Source organism: Lagenorhynchus albirostris, chromosome 11 (assembly GCF_949774975.1).
Source record: "Lagenorhynchus albirostris chromosome 11, mLagAlb1.1, whole genome shotgun sequence".
Lineage (NCBI taxonomy): Eukaryota > Metazoa > Chordata > Mammalia > Artiodactyla > Delphinidae > Lagenorhynchus > Lagenorhynchus albirostris.
This window is the reverse complement of record NC_083105.1, coordinates 18,828,041-18,844,859: the sequence shown is the minus strand read 5'-3', so window position 1 is coordinate 18,844,859 and position 16,819 is coordinate 18,828,041. Positions and strand designations below refer to the sequence as shown.

The window sequence follows — 16,819 nt, the reverse complement described above, 5'->3', positions numbered from 1 at the left end:
AATGACTACCCAGGATATTGATCCCAATATCACTGACTTACAATATCAGATTGATTCCCGTAGTGGAGGGAAAACACCAGTTGCAGGATATGGAGGGAGTAGTAAGAGAAGGAGCCTAGACATGGCAAAAATTTGTTGTGGGAAAAGTATTGATGCAGGTGAAAAGACCTTGGACTGTGCAATAGGGAGGCCACACACCTTAAGAATTCTGGAGCATTTTTCCTAAGGAAAAGTAGACTCCTGAAAACAACTTCTTTCCTGGGTCTCTACATAATAGAATCCTCAACATCACAATGGTATTTACAACATTGCTTTATGCCTCCCCACCCCCGCTGCCTTGTCTGGGTAGTTTCAGACTTTTATAGATAGTCGGGATAAAAGATTACATGTGATAGTAGACACTGCCCACTGTCATTCTATACTCTACGCTGAACTCTTCTAAACTGGAGGTTCTAAATGGAATATTTTGTTGAGCTGTCAACTGTCTACATTGTTTTTAATAGAGAATGACTGTGAGCTTGTGTGCTGGGGGCAATCACTGAACAAATTGCTTTGTCTCTCTGTGTTTGTTTCCTTGCCAGTAAATGGGATACTGCTGTACTACGTGCCTCATAATGCCGGGATGAAGGTGAAGAATACGATATATAAAACTTCTCAGAGAGACATGATCACCTGGTTACCAGAAATAATATTCACTGTCAGTGTAAGGCAGCTGGATCTATAAGCCTGAAATTAGCCCTGCATAACTGATGGTAATATTTATGCTAATTGCTGTTGATATTAACATCAAAATAATTATTTGCATTTGCATAGTGATCTTGCTTTTCAAATGCTTTGATTTGATAGCAGACTTGTTCCCCAAGTATCCTTTGCAGTAAACAAAACACGTTATCCCAATTTAACAGTGAAGAAACTACAGCCAAAGGATGGAGTGACACTAAGTTCAGGTCACGTTTACAGGAACAAATTCTTGGCTCTTCAGACCCAGGTCAGCCCCAGCACCTTAGCTCTTCATTAGCTCCCCCTCTACAGCCTTCCATCCCTTCCGCAAGGCTGAGGTGGGTCAGCTCCAATAACCTTGGAAAGTGCTGCCGTCTTTAGTAAAACCTCAAAACCACCTTCCCTTTCTTGAGTTTCTGAGACTTCATTCACAGCGAGGATGTTGCTTCAAACAAAAAGAACGATGTGATGATCATCTCTGACCCCACTCTGCTCTTCAAAGTGTTCGAACATATCATATGTCATCAACTCCCAGCTATCACCTCCTACTCTCCACTTTGTTATAAGGAGGAGACAGATATAAGTAGAGTTTCTATATTGACCTCACTTAGGCACCAATAGCATGGAATAAAAACTGATTTATATATATCTGTATGAGGTGGAATACACACATTCACATGTACATATATTAGCTCTAATGATACAGAACGTAATAACACAGCTTTATACACAAACAATATTGTATAATATATAACAATATAGTTTGTAACTTATGTATATATAATTATAAGCTTCAATATATACATGTGTATATAAAATTGTTAAAAATAAAGCTTTCTCATCTGTGAAGTAGCGATAATGATATCAGTAACTACTTCATGAAGCCGTTATGAGGACTAAATGAATTAATATATTCTAAATGCTTAGAACAGTCCCTAACATAAAATACATACTCAGTATATGTTATCTGCCATAATTATTAGTTATTTTACAGAGTTCCTCACTTGTAAACATTATTCACTAGAGACTCTCCTAAATATTTCATTTCTTCAATGTACTAATTTTTTAAATTTATCACTAACTATTTTCCAGTGCCACTTTCAGAAAAACATTTTTTTCCCTAAAATGACACATTATCTTCCTTAGAAAACTGTTGTAGTATGTGGTAATATATGTCCCTTAAGTCAAACCACATATCCCTGAAGAAATAAAAGCAAACTGTAATTCAGAACCTTAGCAACAATTATTTTATACCATAAGACCTCGTTCTAGTCCTCAAGCACACACACATATTATTTATTTCCTAAAATTGATGTGTACCCAATTATAACTGCTTAAATCAGCACTATTTTCAGAAATAATGACATTGGGAAAGATTTAACTATGTTTACCTTGGTGCATTTGTGTCTAAGTTCTAGTGTCATTCAGAAAGACTTGGACACCTGTAGCCCATAACTATGACAGTCAAAGCCGAAAAAGCTCTTCATCCATCACTATCTAAGCTATGGTCATGGTTAGACCAACTAAACTCCCAACCACGTGCACCCAAAATGAGGAAAATTAAGATGGCTCGTTACATTCCTCCAAGGAAGAATGGGCTCCTGGAGGTATTTACGAAGGGCTGCTTTCTTTAGCTCTGATTCTTACTTCACTGTTTTGAAAAGAAATCCTTACCTTGAACCCTACCAGTTTACGTGGAATCTAGTATATTAAGAATAGAGTTTTGAGTAATGTTTTCTCAACTGTGTTCCACAGGACACTAGCGCTGCAAGGTATTGATAGGCGTTATATTTTAAAAATACATGTATGTGTACACACACACGTCGGTGTTCCCTGAGCACATAAAACTGGGATACACTGGGTTAAACAGAGTTTATCAGATTTTTGCCATGGGATTTTGGGGGATCCTTAATATATTACCATGACTTTCTAAGCGGGAGCATCGTGGCCACATCTCCCAGACATACTCATCTATAGCTTCTCCATCTCACAAAGCATCTTTCTAATTCTAGTGTTCCATTGGGAAATTGCTTTAGAATATCATGTATCACATATTTTATATCTTTTGCTTGTATCCCTTTTCTCAAATCTGAGCAGAATTGCTTCTTCTGTACTGTATTTTTTTAGTAAATTCACTATTTTGTATTTCCACAGGTGAGGAAATCCATTTACTATATATCAAAAACATTTTCTATTCCTGCATTTGACCATTATAAAATTTTGGTTGTTTTATAATCACTTAAAGCAATGTTCTCTTGACCTTAAAAAAAAAATCAATTGTGCTAACTCATAATTAACATATCCCAGAATCAAAATTTTACATAAAACCCACGAGTGTGCCCACCCACTTCTCCCTAACCAAATGACATGAAGTTGAACTTACGGTTGTCGCAAGAACTCTGGTGAGCAGATGCCATTATATCCTCAGTAAACCATAGCAACCACCATTGATAACCCGTACATTCTTTTATCTAAAATCAGGCTAATAAAAATAAAAAAGCGTATTTATTATAAAATCATATTAATCTGGAACAAGAAAAGCGCTAGTTTGGGGATACATTTTTTTTTCTTTTTTTTTTTTTTTGCGGTATGCGGGCCTCTAACTGTTGTGGCCTCTCCCATTGCAGAGCACAGGCTCCAGACGCGCAGGCTCAGCGGCCATGGCTCACGGGCCCAACCGCTCCGGGGCATGTGGGATCTTCCCGCACTGGGGCACAAACCCGTGTCCCCTGCATCGGCAGGCAGACTCTCAACCACTGCGCCACCAGGGAAGCCCTGGGGATACATTTTTTAAGTGCATTACTCCTAGGGAATAATATTCAAAAACCATCAAATCGTCCTCAAAGGATTAAACAGACTTCTAAATGTTAAGCAACTATCAGGTATAACATTTCATTTCGATTGAAACTTTGAAACTTACATTTGGACTTTAGACAGGAGGACATCTTAAAGTGCAGTAGGATTTTACATGTATCAAATTCCATGAATCCAAGTCTGTGGGAAAATTGCAAGAAACTTGAGTGCAAAACTGCACATGAATGACTTGGTCACATTGATTTGTGTTTCTCTCTGAATGGTGAAAAAAATAACACATTAAAAAGAAAAAAAATAACTAAACCCATAAAATCATTTGATAAATCAGTCTCTGCATCGCCTCACAGCGAAAAGCTGCCACGTTTAACTGACGTTAGCCAAAATCAAAAATACTGCCTAAAACCACCAGTTTGATAAAACATTCCCTAAGCATCTCTTTTGCATTAAACTTAGTTCCATGTGTTTCAGAGCCTCCAGAGAGGATCCAGCTTCAGGTTTCTGACATAAAAACCTTAATATAGCCTGTAGAAAATTCCCCTAGGCACATTGGGAGTAATCAAATTTCATGTTAACTATTAAATTACAGACATTCAATTATGTTTTCAAAACCTCTGTTTAGAGACTCAGAAGGCCCTTAGAAAACATCCTTAAACTAAAGCCCAAGTTGGCAGGTGAAACCGTTTACCTGCGAGAGCAAAACAAAGCGGGGTCCTGGCCATCCCTGACGGCGGCACATTGCGAAGTGGCACGCGATGTACCCCATCCCCATTGTGAGGCACAAATTCTTCTTGACACTGGGAGACACCGCAGAACAAAAATACTATTAGAAATCCTTCAAAAGGAACATTTTTGGCTGCGATAGAGACTTTTGACATTATTTATTAGGTTCAAAACTGCTTCTGTGAAGCCTAACAATGGTTCTGTGGAAACCAGTACATCTGAGGCCCTTTCTGTTGTTCAGGGCAGGCATTGATTGGAAGACGGGCAGCGCTCACGGAACAATTCCCTCGCAGTGGTCAGTGTAAGTGAGCATTCACCCCCGGCCTAGGAGGGGCCTGTGAACAAACCGTATGGAAATGCGGGGGTAGGCGGGAGGGCGGAGAGGAGCAAACCTTGATTAACCTCTTGGAGGGGAGATGGGTGGGAGCACGGGCAAGCACAGGAAGGGGCGCTCCTGCCAGACTGCCTGGGAGAGAGGCGTCTGCCCCGGGCCCCCTTTTCCCGGGAGGATGAAGATGCCTGGGGAGCATCTCTGGTGCCATGGCAACTGTGCCCCTTCCCACTGAATTCCCGGGTGCGCCCAGGAGCCAGCTTTGGGAATCTGGGTTTGCCGGTGCGCCTACTGCGGGTGTCATCCTCTCTTCCAGCTCAAGCTCTGACAAACTCCAGGAGACCCTGGACGAGGCAAAGGGGGTCTGGCTTCTCCCGCTGAGGCCGACGGCAGTGTATGGCCTCAGAGTAAGACCTGGAAGGCAAAGAAAAGCCAGGGTGGTGCTCAAGTGTGTGGAATTTACCTGCCCCGCTGGGACTTAAAAAAAAAAAATCTCCTGATAACTGGATGTTTGAGAAATCGATGTTTGTAATGTGCTGAGAAAAAATTTTAAATCCCTTGACATTATCCGCATGTGCTTCCCATATTTCTTTAAGAAAATAAAATGCTATCGATTCTTTTCCTATTGTTTGAAAGCACCTCTTCCCCCCAAAATAACTTTTACAGAATCCTCATAAAACGTTTTTTTGTTTTTTTTTTGGCGGTACGCTGGCCTCTCATCATTGTGGCCTCTCCCGTTACAGAGCACAGGCTCCGGACGCGCAGGCTCAGCGGCCATGGCTCACGGGCCCAGCTGCTCCGCGGCAATGTGGGATCTTCCCGGACCGGGGCACGAACCTGTGTCCCCTGCATCGGCAGGCGGACTCTCAACCACTGCGCCACCAGGGAAGCCCAATCCTCATAAAACTTAATTTCAAGACAAACAGTTCAAAACTTCTAAAGAGAGGGAAACAGAAGAATGGGTGACTAAAATAAATCCTCAAATTGGAAATCTGGGGAAAATTTGTGAATGGAAATTATTCAGATCTGGAAAAACAAACAGATCCGCGGCGCATTCAGACACACTGCTGACAATTTAAAACTCCAGGAGGCAACTATTTCATGAGTTTATTAGAAATGTCAAACTAGGTGAAAATGAAAACAATCAGTGGGCAATCCAGTGGTTAAGACTCTGCGCTTCCACTGCAGGGGGCACGGGTTTGATCCCTGGTCAAGGAATTAAGATCCTGCATGCCCCGCACCCTGTGCACCCCCCCCAAAAAAATCGTTTTTAGGTAAGAAATCCTGCCCACTGACCTACGCAAAATTAAAGTGTAATTCTTCAGTAGTGTATTAAGATAACTTAGATGATTTAAATCACTTTCTGTAAACTTTTAGAGGGCTTTGAATAGCATGCAGATGTCTGAAATATTTGGAGCCACCCAGGGGATCACTGGCAAACTCAAAAAATATGAAGAAGATTTCAAATGCACATTGCCTTCCTAACAGTGGGTGTCAAATGGTATAACACTAAGTATTTCAATTTAGTTCATCACACACTGTTCTATGTTTGGTATGTACTGGGCAGCTCCCACTACACACTTAACATAACCAAGTCAAACTGTGAAAAATTTTTAGTGAGCCTGATTTCTCCAACGTGAGAATTATTTCCTGGAAATAAAGGTAGAATGGCGTTTCAATATGGCCAGGTAAATAAAAGCTTTCAGAGAGCCAAACACATCGCTTTGTGAAAACTAGATGCTTAATAACTATTTGGTGATTTGGATTCACAGCCCTGGCATATGACCCATTCATTGCAAGACGATTCCACCTAAGATCATAGATGTGACTCTGGAATTTAGAGAAACAGAATACAACCTAGACAGAAAATGCTGTCCTCTGTCTTGGGACAAAGAATAGGAATTCCTTCCCTGAACGTAATTCAATAATGATGCATTTTGTAACAAACTGTCTTAGAGGAACAGTTTGGTGTAAGGGAATATACAGGCTTTGGGGGCAGACCATCATAGATTTATATCCCAGCATATCACCTGGCCTAAGTCTCTTTGTCCTTACCTGAAACACGAGGATTGTATTACCTACTTCACAGGGTTGCTAGTGGGATTAAATCTGTCCATTCGTTTTCTTCATTCATTAATATTTGAGTGCCTGTTATGTGTCTGGCAGTATTCTAGACACTGGGAATACAGAAAGGAATAAAGCTGCAATATCCCTGCACTTATGGAGCATGCATTCGAGTTGGGAAGAGAGGGAGTGGAAGAGAAAGCAGGCTGACAGATAAGCAAACAAAGAAATGTATAAGTGTCAGCTGGTAATAAATCTTAAGGAGGAAAATAAAGTGAGAAAGGTTACGAAAGCCCACCCATGTAGGTGACATTTCAGTAAAGACCTGAAGGAAGCGTAAAAGCAGACTAAGCAAGTATCTGAGGGAAGAACATGATAAAATGCAAAGCATCTCGTACATAATAAGTGCTCAGTACCTATGAGCTATTATTGTCATATCTGGAATCTTAATAGAGGAATGCTCTGACCTGGAGTCAGAATGGAGGCTCGAATCCTGGCTCCGTCCCTAAAGTTACAGAATCTCTGTGGGCCACCAAATCGTCATCTAAACCATGGGAAGATAACAGTTCTTGTCTCAGAAGGTAGCCGTATGGACCATAGTTGAAGATGTATGATCAGATTTTAGTACATTGCCTTATACATAAGACTCAAAATGTGTTAACCTGCCAGCATCCTCAATGTGCCATCATCAAGCCCATCCTCCCAGAAAAGAAGAATCTCTGACTCAGCATCTTTGGTAGAAAGTCTCCCAGCCTCAACTTTACCATTTACAGCCCAGGCAGGACATTATCCTCTAGTTCAAAGAAGGTTCTCCTTCGGACTGTGTCAAAATTTCTCTTTCTTCTATTGGTCAATTCCAACAAACTGTATAAATATGTGCAACAAAATCTACCCAAAAAGTTACCTAAAAAAAAAAAAAAACAAAAGCTGCATAAAATCAGTCTAATCCTTCTCCTTCTACATGACACTTCCTAGAATATTTGGAGGTATGCATTGTCTCCTGACATTTCCTCTCCTGCAGTCAGAATATCAGCACCATAAACACCACCATCACAACCGCCATTTAGTCGGCCCTGCTGTGTTCAGGGAATTTTATATCAACAACATCTCTTCAAGGTAGTAATTGTCAGTTTACAGAAAATACTGGGCTCAGAGAACATTTATGGGACTTGATCATGGCGACAGAACTCAATGAAACAGTAGAAAGCAGAAATTTGAGCCCAAGTATTTCTGGTTCTGGGATCGGGTTTCCCTGATGTCAAAGCTCATTCCTTCTGGTCCATCTTCTTACCTTTAAACCATTCCTCCTGTTACACAGTTTTGAGATACTTCATTTTTATACACATTATTCTGTGCTATGAATTCACACCTTCCTTATTTGTAAAATGGGGATAATAACATTATCTGCCTAAGAGGGTTATATGAGGATTTCATAAAATAAAGTGCTCAGCACAGTATCTGAGAGCATCATATATGGGGGTTGGGATGCTGATGATAATACTTGTCATTATTATCAGGTGCAATACCTGAATCATTAAACTCTTATCATCAGCTCACACCTGGGCTCTCCTCAATACAATACAAAGCAACAAGTAGACTTCCATTAAAGACTGACAACTACAGTTCTTATAGAATGTTCTAGAATAGGACTTACCGTTGAGTCAAATAATTTTGCTGTTTCTATTGAAGTTAAAAACAAAATGTGGCCAATTGAAAAGAGGAAGAAAGAGTTAGGAACCACAAAGTGATACTCACCAGATGGGACAGAATCTCCCTTGGAATTACAAGGGGGCTGGTTCTGAAATCTCACGTGCCTGTTGATATGTGTGCCTGTGGCCTCCAGGTGCATAGGATTTACTGAGTGGACCTGAATAGGCGTTTTTGTCATTCACTATTCCAGAACTGAACTGCCCCAGGCCTGCCTGGGTGATCCTCTGGCTCCCATATTCATTTCTTGTCTGACCGTGAAGATCAATGGGGTCTCTTCCCATTCACTGGATGGTGTTGGAGAGGGACTTGCTTCTCCGTGGCTTTTTTTGTCGAAAGAAGCTATACTTAGAGCAGGAGGCCTGGGGATGCTGTACTGGAGAGCACAGAGCAGTCTTCTATATGCCACTGGAGTCTGAATCCTTTCTGGAAATACTGTAAAAGGTAAACACATTATTTTGAAGGAAGGCACTTAAATATCACCTACGAAATTAATGGCAGGAAGGATAAAATCAGGCAATGGATGGATTTTTTTGTTTGTTTCATGTTTCTATCCTGAGCGAACAAAATGACAGAGAAGCCAAGGACCCAGGTGCCCAAGTAGGAGAAGAAGAGGAGGGAAAAGGTGTGGAAGGGGAGGGAAAAGGCTGGAAATGCTTTTGTTGAGTTCAAGCTATATTGCAGGCACCGTGTGAGGACCCAGACATGTTGGTCATTTAGTCCTCACAGGAACCTCATCTAACAAATAGAATTATTATCTCCATCTTTTCAGGTCAGAAAGCTAGTTTGAAGCTTATGGGTTGAGTTGTGTCCCCCAAGAAGATATGTTGAAGTCCTAACCTTCTGTAGCTGTGAATGTGACCTTATTTGGTAATAGGGTCTTCGTAACTGCAGTCAAGTCAGGATGAGGTTGTTAGGGTAAGGCCTTAGTCTAATATGACTAGTGTCCTTATAAGAAGAACAAACTGACACAGACACACAGGAAGAATGCCATGTGATGACAGAGGCAGAGAGTGGAGTGATGTATCTACAAACCAAGGTACCTCACGGACTGCAGCACCCACCAGAAGCTAAGAGAAAGGCATGAACTCTCCCTCAGAACCTCCAGAAGGTGCCAAGCCTGCTGATACTTGGTATCCTGCCGATACGTGGATTTCCAACTTCTGCCTCCAGAACTGTGAGATAATAACTTTGTTTTAAGCATCCAGTTTGGGGTTCTTTGTTATGAGTCCTCGGAAACTAACAGACCCACAATGGTTCAAACTCACACGTGTTATCCCAGAATAATTATTAACAGTATCCCTTTGCACTAAAAGGAAAATTGTTCAGACTTGGGGGATAGAAAAGAAGAAAAACCAGGAGGTGGGGAGGTATGGAACGGGGGGAGGAACGAAGTGGATTTCCTGAGTTCTACTATGTGGCAGAAACCGTGCCAGGACGCAGCAACTCTTAGCAAGACTCGTATTCCCTGCGGTCAAGGTTCAGTCAAGTGGCAAAGATGCCGGCCACGTTAAGTAACAGGACACACTACTCCTAAATCGCAGCTTTGCCTGCAGAAGGGGAAATCAAAAGAAATGCCTCCAGGGGCCCCACAGATAACAGGAATGAGAGAAGAGGTCAAGTAGAAGCAGCCATCAGAAGGGGCCAGCCACGACTCAGTTCTTTTATTGCCCTGAGGGGATGTGGACCCCATGAAGACAGATTTTTCTGGATTTTCAGGAGAAGCAGACATATGTTTTTTCAATATATGTAAAAACTTCTAATTTTTTTTTTTAATTTTTTTTTTTAACATCTTTATTGGAGTATAATTGCTTTACAATGGTATGTTAGCTTCAGCTTCACATTTGTTGTAAAACTTCTAATTTTTAAATGTTGGTAACTCACTCGATTTAAAAAAATACATGGTATGGATGCCACAAAACACATCTGTTCTCTGAACCACCATGGGCCACCAGTGTGCATCTTTGGCCTATGGCCAGCCCTATAAAATTACACTATCATTTACCTCCTTTCATACCATCTTCATCTCAGAAGATGATTTTCTTAAGTATTCTGCTTGGAGTCATGGGGATGTATTTGCAAGCTCTGTGCATAAGCAGGTTACAGAGTTTTAGAAGTTTCATCTTCCTCCTGCACTATAGGAAGAGTGAGCTTTTCATTTTAATCTTACCTGCCTGCCCCTTTTCATCGTAAATCCCAGAATTGAAATGGTAGACAAATGTATCAGTCTTTCCCAAATGCAGAGAAACTCCTAGAATCTTTCAAAGTAGCTCTGGGACTCTTGGTCCCAAAGGAAAGTCTACAGCCTTAGAACCAATGGCATCTGACGTGCCTTCATTCTGTTGTTCAGATATCAAGAACAGGACGGAAGGGCTGAAGCCACCTTACACACCTTCACAGTCCACAAGTTATGGGTTGAAAGAGACCTTAAAGGTCATGTGAGGCTGACCCTCACCACCTTCTTCATCCAGCTCTGTTTAAATGCCTCTAGGGCCCTGAATCTCACTACCTCTGCATCAGAGATTTCATTGCTTATCAGAAAGGCAAATAGGTAACTTTGTAATTGCCATATAAGAGGCACATTTAGATAGATAGATAGAAAGAAAGGTAATACTTTATATAGGTAATAATTATCAAGGTCACCTTATATGATGTTGAGACAGCTGGTGACTATGTTTGTTTATTTAGTTATTCAACCAATATTCATTAAGCTCCTACCATATACTAGGTACCGCAACAATGACAAAATCTTACTCAGATCAACAGAACCCATCATCTTGAGGCTAAATTGACCAGCTGATTTTTGGCAAAATGGAATTCAGCACAGCAACCCAAGAGCCTCCCAGTTTCACAGACCCCTGCATGAATTTCAGGTTTCCTCTATGATACAGCTGCCAGGTTGCCTGAATTGAATAGAACAACCAGTAGTTTGGGCATCAAACAGAGACTGTTGTTAGAAATGCAAGGGCTGTTTCCAATCTCCAATGGCTTTCAGTCTTTTTTTTTTTCAAATTTTCAAATCTCCCCACCAAGACAGTGGCAGAACTTGAGCCCAAATCCACTGCTCATGATTGAAAGTCCAGTGCTCTTCGTTACATTACCGGGCTGTTGAGTCTGCTTCAGTGTTTAGCATTCGTGGCTGAGCCTTCACCAATGTGTGGCAGGCTTTAAAAAAATACAGGCACGTGGTCCCGGGGCCCCAGTCTCTGTAGTTTGTAAGCCCCTCGGGTATTACGATGTGTAATTAGGGAGACACTGGTCTAACTCACTCATCAGAGATGTCAGGTACTGTTATAAATTGTATGTAGTCCAAACACTCATGAACAATCTAGAGCCCCGACCTCAGGTATGTCTTTCTCCTCCAAGCATTATCTCTCTGTGAACAGTCTTCATTTCCGATACCAGCAATACCAGCCACTTGACAACTGGTCTACCCCTTATTTTATTTGTTTTCACACCAGTAAACCCACTTGAGCCAGACCACGACCCTTCAGCTTATTCACTCAGGAGGGGCCTGAGGTCAGAGGGTAAGCATCTGTCCACACCACGAGTCAAGCACCAGAGAAGCTGGGGTTGGGACTCAGCTCTTAGATTTTGAAGGAGTTTGGTTCTTCTATAGCCCAATCAATGCCAGTGGCGTCATAAGAAACGTGTGACTACCATGAACTGGGCTTGATGGAGGGATGCCAATGTCCACAACAACAGCTAGCAAATAGTGGGTGCTGACCACCCTCCTGGCCATGCCTTAGCCCGCCATCAGTGCCACCAGCATGACTTCCATCGTGCAGAAGACAGGGCACCTTAGACTGCGTATTCTGCCTGAGGCCCAGTGACTGACATCAGCTCCCAGGAAAGCCCACATGCTAACCCCGCCTCCAGACAACCTCTCCCAGTGCTCACTTACCGATGCAACAGGCCAACTTTTCTCAACTGCCTGTCTTTGGGTGTTTCTCATCTTTTTTTTTTTTTTTTTTTTGCGGTACGCGGGCCTCTCACTGTTGTGGCCTCTCCCGTTGCGGAGCACAGGCTCCGGACGCGCAGGCTCAGCGGCCATGGCTCACGGGCCCAGCCGCTCCGCGGCATGTGGGATCTTCCCGGACCGGGGCACGAACCCGCATCCCCTGCATCGGCAGGCAGACTCTCAACCACTGCGCCACCAGGGAAGCCCGGGTGTTTCTCATCTTAAGAAATTCTTCCTGACATTCAAGTTTTGCAGGTTCTTTCAATGTGTAGACAGCTCTGCCTCTTTTGCAGCACAGGTCTTGCATCTGTTGCTAATTTCTTTTGAAATAATATTGTGGCAGACAGGAGATTTCAAGGCACAATAAGATAACCCTCAGAGCTGAATGTACTTCACAAAAACAATTTTTCTTTCTCTTGAGCTGCAAAATAGCTCATGATAAATCATGACAGATGCAGATTTATTCATCTTCTATTCATTAGAAAAAGACAAACATGGTAACCCCTGCATCTTCAGCCCCTCTGGGCTACCAGGGAGTAGGACGGTGCTCCCCATCACACCTGCTTCTGGCAGCTCTCCCTCAATGTATAACTTCTATGTGTTTGATCCCCACTCTATCTCTTCTGCTCCCTTGGGCTTCTAACTCCAGCATGTTCGTGTTACAAAAAAACTAGAGGCACCTGTCCTAGAAGGAGAAATGAAACCCAGAGACAATTAATTCCCCAGAGCTCATCTTGCCCTTAACTGTAGGCATAAACAGAGGGTAAAGCTAATTAATATCATCTCCTGCATATCTAAAATCAAACTTAAACTTTAAATAGGTCTTCAATGAATACTGAACACCCCAATGACACACTTTTAAAGGACTCTTAGACCACGTAGTGGAGTTGGAGCCTTCCACCTCAGTTTCACCACTTCTCCTAGTGGGGGAATGAGAGTTTTTAAGCTAGTGGGGCTGAGTCTGTGGGAGGGGTCTGGAAAGCATCAAGCCCTGAGCCCAGACTTCTTGGATCAAATCTGGTTCACCTCTTCCTGGCAGTGTTACCTAAGTCAAGCTACTTAAGTGCTCTATGCCTCAATTTCCCCATTCACAAAATGGCAATAATGACTGCCACTACCACCCAGGGCTGAGGTGCAGATTAAATGAGTTGTTAATAAACAAGAGTTTAGAGCAGTATGTGACACACAGGAAGTACTCAGTTAGCCTTAGCTGTTGTTATTGTTCTCTCTCCCTCTGTAGTTCCTGAATAGCCTCTTTTGGCAATAAGGACTCAAGTGGAAAATAATATCTTTTCCACCCATCCAGAGTTTGCCTCATTTTATTCACTCCTTCATTCAAAAACATATTTATCAAATGCCTACTATGTGCCTTGCTCTGTATTTGGCCCTGGGGATACAACAGAATAAGGCAAATGTGGTCCCTGCCCTCACAGAGCTTACAATCAACGGGAGAAGATGACAACAGCAAGTCACAATTAAGTGATTACAAATTGTAGTGAGTGATATCAAGGAAAAAGCAAGGGAGCGAGACAGAGAAACATGGGTGGAGACCCAGGAAGGTAATATTTAATTTGGGACTGACCCGAAGGTTGAAAAGGTCAGTCATGCAGGAGGGGGGAACAGCATTCCAGCCTCACAAGGACTGAGATATATTCCTAAGATTGCTACACCCAATGGCTAAATGGAAGTGAGCAAAAAAGAAGGGACAGGTGAGGTCTAGAAGTTACACAATATATGATGGAAAGCTACTAAAACTTTCCCATAGATGAGTCACGACAGCAGCACTTACCCTTGAAAAAGTTCTCTAAGGAAAACTGGGCAGAAGAGGATGAGAACAGAAGCCAGTTAGAAGGCAGTTAGCAGTCAGCTAAGTGAACAGTGACGGCAACTTGGATGTGCCTGGGAGTTGTGTATAGTGGTTGAGACACAGGCTGTCTGGGCTTGATTTTCTTCATCTGTAAAATGGATAGATAATGATAATCCCCATTTTTGGGGGGGAAGGTGTTGGCAGAAATACATGTAATGGACTTCCAGTTTTAGCTCCAACATGGAAACAGCCTGGAAACTGACAGTCCTATCCTTACAACAACAAACAGTTTAAGAAAGTGAAAAACAACAATTTTTCCTGGACCCATCAGAGAACTGAGTTTGCAGGGCAAAAGGCCACCCCAAAATCTGGAGAGACAGATGAATCCAAAGAGTCAAACCAAGATCTGTTGACCTGGAGTAGAAGCCTCTGGAACAATACGCTGGTTCCTACACTGGTAGGAACATTTAAATGATCATTTTGATGAATTGCTGGCGGCTGGGTGTAGACTAGCTTGAGAGTTAGAAACTCCTGAGGACAGCAGGTTTAGGGGGTCCCTGCACTTTAACACATTTTGTCTGTAAGAACTCCACTAGTTTCTCAAGGTGAAAGTCTGAAAAAGATCCCTTCAAAGCTCTGATACAGGCATGGGAAAAACAATCCTAGTAAAATATGCCCAGAGCATCCTCCACAACAAAAGCGTATCCTTATCCCAGCTGAGGGAAGGGCATTTTTCCCACTCCAGTTCCTTTAGCCTTCTCGTCTCACCTAAGGAGCAGTAAAAAAAAAAAAAAAAAAAAAAAAAAAAAAAAAGCTCAAAAACACTTGTTAAGGTCACAGCCAGAGACACAGACCCACTAAAAGACTGAGATTAATCATAAGATTATAGAATGTTTCCCCTCCCCCACACCTTATCAGCACACCAACAGGTGTCCAGTATAATAAGAGTGGATTCCAGCTGGGAGAGCTACAAGATACAGATTCTCTCTCAGGAAGAGTAGTCAGGGAAGCCCAAAGTCTGGAAAGGGAACAAAAGTGAGAACACTGGAGAAACCTGAAGCCTCTCGTTCTTACAGCTACAACAAACATTAAACACATCCCAGGACCGAGTCGGGTCGACACAAAAACCCACAGCAAAGATCTGTTTACTTCAGTTCCTATTACCTGATGTATCATGTTTGGCTTTCAACAGAAAGTTATGAGGCATGTCAAAAGGCAAGAAAACAAAAAAACCCCAATCTGAAGAGACAAAGCAAGCATAAGAACTCATCTATGGCACAGACATCAGAATTATCAGAGAAGGAATTTCAAATACTGTGATTAATATGCTAAGGGCGTTAATGGAGAAAGTAGACAACATGAAAGAACAGTTGAGTAAGGCAAGCAGAGAGATGGAAACTCTAAGAATCAAAAAGAAATGCTCCACGATGTCACTTACATGTGGAATCTAAAATGAATACCTAGGAGCAGAGAGTGGAACAGGAGTTACCAAGGACAGGGAGGTGGGGGAAATGGGAAGGTGTTAAGTCAAAGGGTACAAAGTGGCAGGTATGGAAGATGAATAAATCTAGAGATCTAATTTCCAGCATAAAGACTGCAGTAAATAATACTGTACTGAACACTGGAAATTTGCTAGAGAGTAGATTTCAGGTTCTCTCATCACACAAAAAATGGTTAAAAACTAAATGAGGAGATAACAGGTTCATCAGTTTGACTATAGTAATCATTTCACTGTGTACACGTGTATCAAATCATCATGCTGTACACTTCAAATATATACAATTTTTATTAAAAGTAAAACACAATCAGAAAATGCTAGAAATATAAAATGCTGTAACAGAAATGAAGAATGTCCATGACGGGCTCATCAGTAAACTGAACATGGCCAAGGAAAGAATCAGCAAAAGCATGAAGACAGGTCGATAAAAACTCCTCAACTGAAATGCAAAGAGAGAAAGAAATGGGGGAAAAAAGAACAAAACAAGAACTCTGGGACAATTTCATAAGATATAACGTATGCATCATAATTGGAATACCAGTAGAAGAAAAAAGAGAAAATGGGCAGAAGAAATGTTTGAAGTAACAATGGCTGAGAACTTTCCAAACCACAAATTCAGGCAGCTCAGAGAACACACGGCAAGATAAATGCAAAAACAAATAAAACAAAAACAAAAGACCTACTACTTATAGGCATAGCATATTAAAATTACAGAAAACCAAACGCAGAAAGAAAATCTTGAAAGAACCTGGGGGGCTGAGAAGCAAGCAGGGAACGCTTTTTAATAAGTGTCTAATAAGTTTAATAAGAAGAAGAACTCAGGAGGACTGCTCTTCAGCATTATAGCTTACCGTTCTCCATGTCCACCTCATACCCCCCCTCCTCCCTTTCTGCAGACTTGCCTGGGGATAACCACTTCTCTTGCCTCAGGGATTAGTCCATGTTGCTCAGTTCACCATAATCAGTCATTCCAGCTCTAATGTCGTGTCTCTTACTAAGGATGGCAAACAGCTTTCTTCTTGAACACCAGTACCCGTTGGGACATCAGTTTTTAAGAGTTCCAGGGCTTGTCTCAGTTCATGGGGAAATGACTGATATCTGCCATGGATGTGGGAGAATGAAGTGCTACAAGAGGGGCAGGAACTTGTCCCAGCTCAGGTACTCTGCTAAGTATGAGGGTGACTTCCCTGCCTCTGG

General features: G+C 42.0%; 1 protein-coding gene and 1 pseudogene across 1 annotated transcript; both read right to left on the bottom strand.

Annotated features, from left to right (window-relative positions):
* LOC132529316 (programmed cell death protein 10-like) overlaps window positions 1-4,409 on the bottom strand; it is a 46,486-nt pseudogene extending 42,077 nt beyond the window's left edge.
* Window positions 4,410-4,550: 141 nt separating this feature from the next.
* On the bottom strand, window positions 4,551-16,483 carry C11H12orf42 (chromosome 11 C12orf42 homolog). Its single transcript, XM_060165656.1, is given in 3 exon segments — window positions 4,551-4,999; window positions 8,405-8,791; window positions 16,474-16,483. Coding segments are annotated over 3 exon segments (846 nt in total).
* Window positions 16,484-16,819: the final 336 nt, after the last annotated feature.